This window comes from Mytilus edulis, chromosome 7 (assembly GCF_963676685.1).
Source record: "Mytilus edulis chromosome 7, xbMytEdul2.2, whole genome shotgun sequence".
NCBI classification, from domain to species: Eukaryota; Metazoa; Mollusca; class Bivalvia; order Mytilida; family Mytilidae; genus Mytilus; species Mytilus edulis.
In genome coordinates, this window is record NC_092350.1 from 50,607,362 (window position 1) to 50,619,466 (window position 12,105).

At 30.8% G+C, this 12,105-nt stretch overlaps 1 protein-coding gene across 1 annotated transcript; it reads right to left on the reverse strand.

The window, feature by feature from the left end:
• Positions 1 to 1,632: 1,632 nt before the first annotated feature.
• On the reverse strand, positions 1,633 to 9,370 carry LOC139482900 (sulfotransferase 1C4-like). The gene is made up of 6 exons (XM_071266929.1): positions 9,289 to 9,370; positions 7,802 to 8,008; positions 6,936 to 7,259; positions 5,499 to 5,599; positions 3,539 to 3,701; positions 1,633 to 1,936 (listed from the first exon to the last, which is right to left on the reverse strand). Exons 2-6 carry the CDS (start codon positions 7,992 to 7,994, stop codon positions 1,827 to 1,829), a joined length of 891 nt encoding a protein of 296 aa, XP_071123030.1. The 5' UTR covers positions 7,995 to 8,008; positions 9,289 to 9,370; the 3' UTR covers positions 1,633 to 1,826.
• Positions 9,371 to 12,105: the final 2,735 nt, after the last annotated feature.

Consider the following 12,105-nt stretch of genomic DNA (forward strand, 5'->3'; position numbering starts at 1 on the left):
TCCGCCCTGTCGGGTGAATTTTACAACGTTTGTTTACGCAATAAGTGGTAGTATGTAGTGACCATAATGTATTACTATGTATTGATGAATTACATACATTTAACTTTCTCAAAAAAAACCTTGAGTCTTTTATTAAAATTTTGTCTGCCATACATGTAATTTTCAAAAACTTTTTGTATACGAACTATTATAAACCAGCAAACGTGTCGAGTTGTTATTTATCGTTATACAATTTAAATTGAACATTTTATTTTGCTTAATCTATAACAATAATCCACTTTCCTCCTATCTTGAAATTGAAGCATATATATTTTTCATAAAGGAACTAGTATTGAAAATACAGGTACAGCCGAATAAGAAAAACTTTACTTTAGTGTATTTAAATATTTATAAAAAAGTTCTGGGGGAAACGACAATTGACAGCCAGCATCAGATTATTTAGTTATGCCTCAAATTTGTTCGTGTCATAATGTACATTCGGCATTATGTGTCTGCTAACTCATACTACTGTGGATTCATTAATATTCGTTGGATACCAATTTTCGTGGATTTCGTGGGGACAGAGGAACCACGAATTTAAATGATCAACGAAATACAGATTTTCTAAAAGAATGTATGCATAATTTGCCAAAACAACGAATTTACATATCCACGAATATGCAAGTTTTCATTAATCCACGAAAATTGGTACCCACGAAAATAAATGAATCCACAGTATTGCTGATTAATAACACTTTATAAGCTTTATAATAAAGAAATAGTATTGCATATTATGAAACAGACAACCGTGAATATGATCTAAACAATATTTTGTATTGTTTTATTTATTTGTTTACCCCTTAATAGTTGAAATAATAATAATCCATATGTTTATAATTTCTTAAGAATGTTTTTATTTTACAGGGGGTTCATTAAAGCAGAATTTCGTTTCACAAAAATATTGTATAGTTATTTTCTAATTTCCATTATAAAAATGGTAAAATATTTTGTATTCTTTGGATGTGATGTATTTTTGTTATGAAACATACCCAAAAACAGTAAAAATGTATGTTTTTGCATTTGGCTAAAGCTTTAATGTCTTGTTTGGTCATACACCTCTGCACCTACTGTAAGTCGGTTTTTATAATTTTCAGTCTTGGCTTTATTACAATCAGCATTGAACGTTCCTTGTGAGAATACTCCAAGAAAACTGCTTCGAATGAAGTACTTGATATTTTTTTGTTTTCAAATTTTCCATGTCTGCCAACGTAAACTATCATTACTTATATCCACGTCATTAGAGTTCTGCTATATATAAATACATTGTCTCATTGATAATCATACCTCATAAATAAATAATAGATTAACCGTTTACAAAACTTTGAATGTTTGAAATACTTAGGATTTCTACCTATAGAATAAATATTCTTAGCTGTATCTGACAAAACTTTTAGGAATTTTGGTCCTCGATGCTCTTTAACTTCGTACTTTATTTGACCTTTCTAACGTGTTTCGATTCGAGAGTCACTGATGTCTTTTGTAGACGAACCTCACGCCTGGCGTAAATACAAAAAATCAACCCGCTATTTATGATAAGTTTATTTGTATATGAATATGAACAAACATGACAATAATACATGTTATATAATGGGAATGATCGAATCCAACACCATTTGATAACAACATTGTTTTTAACATACTCGAATATATGCCGGACATTTTTTATACACATTTTCTTTCAATACATAATTGGCTTTGAAAGCACGATCGTGTGATCCTTATAAAACAAGTTAAGTATTTTATAAAGTTTATTACAGACTGAAATGAAACACATTCCTTAGATCCTTCTATACAAAGGTCAACTTGAGATTACTGTCTTTCATTTTCTTATTGAACTGAATATCAAATTTTTCATTCTGTGCAACTGTGAAATAGTTTTTCCAGTCTCCTATTTCTCCTGAAAAGGTAGTTGAAATTATTATTTTTAATTTACTGGTGCGTTATAATTTGGCCATTGTTCAAGGTCGTGCCTTCTGGCACTATTAAGGACCTTGTAGGTAGAAATATACTTGTACAGCGACAGATTTTCAATAAGTGTAGGATGCTAGGATTTCAACTGTTTCAAAAGCATGTTTGTAGCAATATCAAATATTGTATATTTTGTTTTTTTTACTCGTTGTGTGTCTGTTATATAGGTACAATGTACAAATATAGGTAAAAACGAATCAGATATTTAGTAATTTCGCTGATAGTAACATATCTTATTAACAACATTTAAATTAATGAATGATCTCCGCCATACAATGTTTTGATTCCTGATGTGCCAGATGGTTTGAATCTGTTTTTAAATATAAAACCGTCGGTAGTATTAGTTTTTGTAATTACACATTTTTAGGTATAAGCACATTAGATGCAGACATATGAGGCCGTACAAGAATTTAAATAGCGGTGATTGATTTTATTTTCGTTGAAATTTTTTTCCGATGTGAATGAAGTAAAACCGGTATACAAGATTACAGTCAGTTGTTGTGCTTAACAGAATACTAGATAAATGCCAAATCAAATTATAGTGGTGTTTGTCTATTGTTCTATACTGTGTGTATAGGTTTAGACGCCTCATTTTCGTCCCGTCACTAGTATGCCTTAGTAGCGTGATTGAACCGAAATGTTAGAGGCCATGTGATACATTCCCGGCTGCTTTAAACATTTTCAAAACATTGCTGCTTCTTCGCATTAAATCCTTCATTTAGGAGAAAGTTCAAGATAATTCCATCCAGAATCAAAATAATATTTCATGTTAGGAAAACATGTATTTGAATCAGGTGTATTGGCCCTGAATTTGTGGTCATACAGTTATATATTTAAAATGTGACACAGTTTCTCAGTCTATTCAACATGTGGAACACTAGTTATCTCACAGCAAAACGTTTTGTACAGTTATGTTTGTAATGTCTACAACTAACCGTTAAACACCAATCAGAAGCCACCTCATACATAATATTATTTATTCTTGTCATTGAACAACTTCCTCTTAGTCCTTCATAATTTTAATTCTCCTCATTAAATCACTTTCAGCAAATGAATTTCGTAAACACTCTTATATGTTATGCATATTTACCAATGAGTTATCAGAACTGCCTATTAATGACTTTTGAAATCATCACAATAAACAAATTTATTTTCAGTTGATAAGGAATCTTGATACGATTTATTAACACGATTTTATGAGGGTCTGGATTGGGGGGTTTATTATTCTATAAACATTTAATTTTCACCCCTTTTTTCTCTAATCTTTAAAAAAATAACCCCTTTTTTCTCTAATCTTAAAAAAATTGACCCCTTTTTTCTCTAATCTTCTTTTTTTTGCCCGTTATTCTCTAATCTACATTTGTTAAGGGCATTATTCTTTAATCATTTAACCCCATCCAAACCCTCTTTTATAGTTTTAATGAAAACTAATGTTTTTGATGGAAATCGCAAATGTACAAAACAACCAAAAAAAAAAAGAAAAAAAGAAAAGAAAAACGTTATTTTAACGAATATATTATATATCTCTGACCTTTTCTATAGATAAATCCTTTGCCATCAAAAACTTGGGTGATGTCAAACTTTTTTTCTTGCATATTTTTAAATGACGTTGCCTTAGCTACTTCTTCAATATGTGTCGCTGAACATTCTACACCAAGAAAGTCTGCAAGTTTCTTTATTTCTTTTACAGGATCCTGCAATAAGGCAAGTAAATCTTCATTTCAAAGCGTTCTAGTACTGAGTTTCTTGTTATAATCTTCTTAATGATTTTTTTCCCAAACTATATTCATTATTCTATAATTTTTCTAAATATATTTATTATTCTATCATTGTCTATATATTTCCCAAATTTATGTATTATTCGATATATTTCCTTTTTACTTTAGCATCTTTTGAATGGGACTATGTTACTCAAGATTAACCAATGTTCGTTTAGCATTGGAAGACAAAATTACTTCCCTTTATGGTAATGTTTAGACAAATATCGTGGCAGAATCAGGGAAACGTCAAAGTTCCTACATGTGTCTGAATGAAATATTCTAACAAAGATTAAATAAATCTTTATTGTCAAAACTCTTTATTATTGGCGCGTGCTAAAAAGAAAACGACTTGTTCAGTATACCCGTGTATATAATGCAGTTTCAAATTTCAATGAAGGGATCCATGTATACTTTTCTAATTATTTATTCAGGGATTTCATAAAGACACATACCACTGTCAAATGTTCTCTTTTCATTCGTACATACACATATATGGTGTTGTTTCAAAAGGGAACCGAAACCATATTCTAATTGTTAACGGTAATGTTGTTTAAAGAGCACATCAATTTAGATCCATGTAAACTTATTGGTCATTTTAAAATGTTTTTGTAAAGTGTATACAATTACCATGATTGGCATAAGCTTTTTGGCAAGTTATCTGAATTAGTATGTGCATTGATTTTCCTAAAAAATCTAAAATTTAAAATCCCTGAAGCAAATTTGACCTTAGATGAATATATTTCGTTCTTATGTTGTACTGTTATACCACTGTCCCAGGTTAGGGGGAGGTTTCGGATCCCTCTAACATGTTTAACCCCGCCACATTATTTATGTATGTGCCTGTCCCAAGTCAGGAGCCTGTAATTCAGTGGTTGTCGTTTGTTCATGTGTTACATATTTGTTTTTCGTTCATTATTTTACATAAATAAGGCCGTTAGTTTTCTCGTTTGAATTGTTTTACATTGTCTTATCGGGGCCTTTTATAGCTGACTATGCGGTATGGGCTTTGCTCATTGTTGAAGGCCGTACGGTAACCTATAGTTGTCTGTGTCATTTTGGTCTTTTGTGGATAGTTGGCAATCATACCACATCTTCTTTTTTTATTGGCCTTTCACGTTACCATTTGTTCACTTATTTAAATGTGCTAGCCTTCCAGATAAAGGTAAATCTGGATAAGCTTTACGGACGCACGAAGTAATACAAGCATTTATTGTTATACTTTAATAAACACGTTTGGGCAAATATCTTATAAACCCGTTCTGATGGTACACTACTGTGCAAGGTTAGGGGATTATAAACAAGTCGAACCCTGCCAAATTATCCTATGAGTCAAGTCATGTGTTTGAAAGTCGGTAATTGTCATTGGTTCAGATTTTTTGTATATAATTATCGTAAATTAGATCCTCGATAATTTAGTTACACATGATGATAGAAATATCATCGGCTTCCTTTTGTTATTGATACAGATAATATACTTCTTGATTTCCATGATTATTTATACATATTAATCCACCTAGGGAAGTCATTTGGTAACACCCCCCCCCCAACCCCCCCAAAAAAGCACAAAAAAAAAAAACAACAAAAAAACAACCAGCACCACTAAATACACATCAATGTATTCTCACGACGATTCTCAAAATGTCAGGTTGAAAGATGACATTTCTTTTAAGTTATTTATAGTACAGTTTTGACAGAAATCAAATTATACATTTGTCGCACAGCTATAATTACCTGTTTCATATCTTCATAATAACAGGTATAAATCATTCCTGAAAAATCCTTCTCTGCTTGTTCCATTTCCAACTCATAGTCGTACCATGCACCATATAACACTGTGAGTAATAAAACATGCACAATTTATTCATTGGTTACATTTGTAATGTTAAAACTTCAATTAAGTACACGCTAAAACAAATTAAATGAAGTTGTATCCACAGTAAACCTTCGAATACTATGAAAGGATTTGTACTACGAAATCAAACATACTCAGTTTACTGTCCACACGGTCATTTTGATTAAAACCTGATCAAGCTTAAGGTAAGGCTTTCGTCCCTGTTTAGTATGTATGAAACGTCTTTGCATTTCTCTTGATGTGAATAAGTATATGCATTTGAATTTAAATGCTTACCAACATAGTGCTGTAAGATAATTCCTCAACTGAATACTCATAGTTTCTTTGTGCAAACCAGTATTCATCAACATAATAAACAAGAACATTATGAAGCGGTTAGTTACTGATAAGTTAAAATACCGAGCTCCGATGTTAATTCAAAAAGTCCATAAACCTTAATGTATCAAACTGAAAAACGCAGCTACATGTATATAAAACAAGTGTTATGATACGAATAGAAAACAAGTGCACCATTTTTTACTTATTACAGAAATTTACAGAAGTAAAAAGTAAAAATCACAAAAAACTGAACTCAGAGGAAAATCAAATCGGAAAGTCCTTAATCACATGGCAAAATCAAATGACAAAACACATAAAAAACGAATGGACAACAACTGTCATATTCCTGACTTAGTACAGACATTTTTTAAATTTAGAAATTATGGATTAAATCTATTTATATAGATTTATAAACCTCAAAAATGTAAGTGTCTTGCTTATGGTCAAGTTATATTGACTATGTTGGGTGATTAATTGCAAACGTGAAACTTGAATCCAGAAGCCAAAAATCTGTATATGCATCTATACCTAACATTCAAACACAACCGACTTAAAAATTATAACAAACGTGCAAATAAATCATAATAGACGTCACGAAAAACAGAACTTAAGTCTATGGCAAACACAAATATCTTGCTTCTTACAAAAAATGCACATGATTAGATATAGGAAGATGTTATATGAGTACCAATGAGATAACTTTACATCCAAGTAACAATTTATGAAAGTAAACCCTTATAGGTCAAGGTACGAAGCCTTCAACATAGAGCCTTGGCTCAAACCGAAGAGCTGCCTAGGCCCTAAATATTTGTAAACCCATTCAAACGGGAAAACAAACGTTCTTATTTCTGTAAAAAAAACGAGAAACACTTATGAACCACATAAACAGATACAACCCCTGAACATCAGATTCCTGACTTAAGAAATGTGAAAACAATTGCAGCGAGATTGAAAGTTCAAATTGTACCAAACCTCCTCCCATTTTTTGTTATACTTACATTTGCCAGCCATCCATAAATCAAAGAAATCATTCCAGGAACCATTGAAATTTGTGAATTTATCTTTTGAAGCGTGATGATAAAATGAAACACATACGTCTTTTGGATTACGAACAATGTGGACTATTTTGTTCTTCTTCTCGATGTGTTGTTTAGGTAAGTATTTGAAGCTACAATGCGTGTCAAGTATTCTTGGTGACGGAATACTGTCTAAAGATGACAAATCACCTATACCCTCCAACATCGAGTTAGATTTGGCACCCTTTTCCAACTCAGTAGTGTTTCTTAGTAACATTTGCATTATTTCGTAAATCCAGTGAGTACCTATAAGTAAGAAACGCAAGACTTGAAAACACCATTTAATTTGATTTTTTTATCTTTATTCCAAACAAATGAATATCGCTTAATATTTACGATTCTATTCGTAAAATTGTTGTATTCTTGGTTTTTTTTTGTATCACGAGAAGAATCTCTTTTATTTGAAATGCTAAATAACAAAAAAAAAAAAAACACAAACAAATAAAACGACCAAACTGAATGGCCAGCATTCATACTGTTTCATGATGGGAAATATGTTATTAGTGTCAGCAATTTATCGCAACTTGAACACATAATATCACTCAATATGTTGTATCTTATAAACATTGATATATATATATGCCTTCTTTTCTCTGGTGCATCATGTACTTTTTCTACAAATTGTTAATACTTTTGGGATACTAGTAAATAAATTACTCATACAGCATAGATTACTAGTAGAGGTGAAACTTGTAAGACTTCCTCAGCACTTAATTTTAACTTTTGTATTAGTAGTCCATTTTCTGTGTGTTGTTTATAAATGTTATAATATTTGTGCTGATTATTACCTGATTTACAATGCGTAGCTAAAAGGATGTCTGATTCTCTTGATTTGAAATCCATAATATCTTGTATCGCTTTCTCTGCTCCCTTTTCTCTGAATGGAATAAATGAAGGATAGCTGATTCCGTCCCACTCCGGCTGGGGAACTGGTTCTAATTTCTCCATTATTGTTTTCATGTCCTCTAATTTCATCTCCATTTGATATATGGTGGCTATACAATTCAACAGTAATGATCAATACTAAAATTTACAAAAAATAGAGTTTTTTCTCTTTTTTAATCTTATTGACGTTTGGCTTGAAAATACGTAGTTTTTGTATTATTAAAATGAGCTGTTAAAAAATGTTACAAATGATTATCAATAAAGTAATGTATCTCCCTCATGCAAAGCTCTGATTCCTTTCACGGATTTGGCTATACTTTTTGGACCTTTTAGATTATAGCTCTTCATCTTTTATATAAGTTTTGGATTTCATATATTTTGGTCACGAGCATCACTGAAGAGACATTTATTGTCGAAATGCGCATCTGGTGCAGGAAAATTGGTACCGTTAATGTTATTACAGAGAAAAAACAACATATAAACCGCAGATCAACAGAAATAAACAAGGTTTTAAATAAAACTTGAAATCAACTGGAATTAAGCTTACTCTATGCATGCATGGACGAAGGCAACTAACGTTAACTTAGCCTATGCTGGCATAGACTAACACTTAAACTATCTTTAAATAGACATGTGAAATTATTCAATTATTCAAGCATACTTTTGACTAAGTTAACGATACTTGCCTTCGTCCTTGCGTGTTTGTAGTAAGCTTAGTTGCCAACTGTTCATGTTTACATACCATGCAAAAGTTTAGTCATACTATCAAGTGTTTGAAATTATTTTTTTTTAACGTAAATCATAATGCACAACATGTCTTTTAATCGCAATACAGAGGTTGAATATATAAATACAACTATGAAGAAAACCATGATAGTTACATTAAATAAAAAAATGATTTCACTAAAATAATAAAATTAAGCTGTAAAAAGCAATGCAGATTTTTAAACATGATGTTTATTTCCAGTTTTATTTTATACCTTGTTCATAATGCTAATCTAAATAAAATCATCTGTAAGTTTTCACTACAGTGAGTGGAAATAAACCGATCAAGATTAACGGTATATATTGGGGGTCCTTTTTTTCTGTATTCCTTAATGTTAATGTCATCGGTTCGAATCCTTATACTCTTTGTCCACTGATCTCTGCTAAAACTTATACCCATGACATATTTTCACCTATTTGCATTTCATTTGGTCTATATGCTTTAGTCCTATTTATTAACGTATTTTCGTAAATTCATCATAAAACAGTTATTGTTCACCTGTTTTGGAACATCAAATTTGCACAGTCTATTATAGTTAATAACATAAACACCAATTCTAAATACCAAAAATAATTTAGACTTGTAAGAAAAATGTGTTAAAACTCATGATTAAGCAACACTCACCGTATATGTACTGTATATCCGACGAATACAATTGATCAAATTTATTTAAAGATACATTTTATACTTTCTTTATCGATCCACCTTACGCAATGATAACAGAAACGGGTTTAAAATCTAGTACAAAAACTTTATTGTTTTTATGAATGTCACATAGTTCTAAATATTTTAAATGTATGGTGTTTGAATTTGTTTAATCATGAGTTAAATTTTAGAAACTGATTTTAAATTCTAAAAAGGGACGAAATATACCAGAGACACAGTGAAACTCATTAAAAGAAAATAAACTGTAAACGCCATGGCTTAAAATTAAAAAGACAAACAGACAAACAATGTTACAGACTAAATATAGAAAACTAAAGACTTAGCAACACGAACCCCACCAAAACCTAGGGGTGGTCTCAGGTGCTCCGGAAGACGGTAGCATTCACATGTTTCATAGCAATTATTTCTTTTTAACTGTTTCATTGGTATTTTCAAATCTGAAATAAAATCAATTGTATCAAAATATCAATCAAATGGAAAAATACGTTTTGAAATGGCTAGTTACTTTTATGGATGAAAATTGAATAAAATGGTGAGGTAACAGAATTAACAACTGACAACGTCATTGTCAAAATATCTAAGAACAGCTTGAAAAACACTTCATGACACATTCACAGAAAACTAATGTTTAAGCAACATAACTTCCTCGAAAATGTGTTCTTTTGGCAAATTATACTAACAATCCTAATATTGTTTTTAATTGCAAATTACTTTTATACAACTGTTTAAAAATTAACATTATTTAGCCATGTTTTCATTTGTAAGCTTTATATATTTAGGTTAAAACATGGTATTTTGTAACATGTAAAATAATGAATATTGGATCTTTCAAAATGTGTGTTTAAAGTGTTTTTATGTGGTTCATTAGGTTGAACGATCACTTCAAAGTTAAGTCAAGGTAAAACATAGTGTGTGCCACTCATTGGACTTAGATAACAGTTATAATTGTTTGTCATCGTAACATTCTAGATATAAATCCATTAATTGGTCACAGGTACACGAAATAATAAAAAAAATGTTATCGTCTCTATAGATATAGGAAGATGTGGTGTGAGTGCCAATGAGACAACCCTCCATCCAAATAACAATTTAAAAAATATTTAGAACAACTAGACAAATAATGAAGTAACGAAATTTCCTGGTTGTTAATGTGCATGTTTAAAAATCATTTTGTCTTGTGAAAGTTTACAGTGGAAGACATTTTCCGTTATAGTCGGTAACATGATCACAAAACACTATTCAAATTTTAAACCAATCTTTAAATATGTGTCACTATGTTTGTGAGATCGCTATACGCGATAGGCAAAAATGATAGGATGACAAGAGAACATAATACAAAAAGTATAATCAAGCAACGCTATCATGATTGTTTACAAATACTAGATTTGTTGTGTACGATATAAAAAAAATGCTTTAGGAATAAAAATAAACTCCGAGGAAAATTTAAAACGGAAAGTTACAAGTCAAATTATCAAATCAGAATCTCAATCACACCTATCGAATGGATAACAACTGTCATATTCCTGACTTGATACAGGCATTTTCTTATGGATATAAAGGTGGTTTTTACCAAGTGATATAGAACTCTTTATAAGTTCAACATCAGAGAAGTTCTTGACTAACATATACAAAACTACATAGTAGGTCAATCATAAGAATTTGAAAACTATTTTAAAGTGAAACTAAACAAAAATAGTTTAAAAGACATTTGTACTAAATAGAAGTTTTAACAACTAAAATAATATAAGACAAAGTTAAATATATACATTTTTGTTTACAGACGCATACGATGATGTTGATGTTCAAAGACATTTTTGTGTCAATCAGAGTGGATTTTACTAACAAAGACCAATACATATTGAGTACACTGAAACCTGTTTTAACAGGCCACTCAAGGGTGAGAAAAAGTTTATCTCATAAGACAGGGGGTCTTTTAATATAGTCAATATAGATTGAACTTATACATGTGTTATATAAAATACACTCCAGAGGGATATAACATTAATGGTCTTATGACACAGGTTTTTGCTTAATGCAGGTAGTCTCTTGAGCACCTTTTGACTTATTGTTTATATTTTGCCTGCCTCACTTGTTTTTAAAATAAATCGGAGAATGTGACCAACTAACTTGCAAATATTTTTTTACTTAACAGGTTTCCTCATTATAAAAAGTCACGCTAATATCAAACAAAACAAGTCGTCTGCATGCAACTGGTCAGTTATTTTATATTCAGGTTACAGCGTAATTAAGGTGTTGATGTAAATCGAATAAAGCTACCTAGACCAAACAAATAGAATATGCAATGAGAAGAATGATGGCAAAACCTCAAAATTAAAAGAAAACCCCTCATCTTTGAAAAGTTTGTTAAGGGTGGCTTTTAGTCACAGTCAAATGCTGATATTTCCAGTCCTTTAAAGTTTCTCCGATTTCCGTTGATATTTCTATTTCAACGAATGTAGATGTTTATATTGAATTATTATGACATTTTTGTAGTGTCTCCACGAACGTTTGCCATCATTTTTTTCTTAGTCGGCACATTTCCATCCTAATTGCTAGTTTTTACCGTTATCCCTAAATGAACAAATAAGCATATGTTACTAAACAAAAGATACATTTAAATATCTTCATTTACTTCATGAAGATAGTTTTGTGATTACATAGGGTGGGGTAGGCAAAAACGACCCTTAGAGAGCCTTGTCTTTTTGTATAAATAACCTCCTAAATCTATTTTTTGTATAATGCATTGCAGTTTAAGATATCTATAGCATTGCGAAT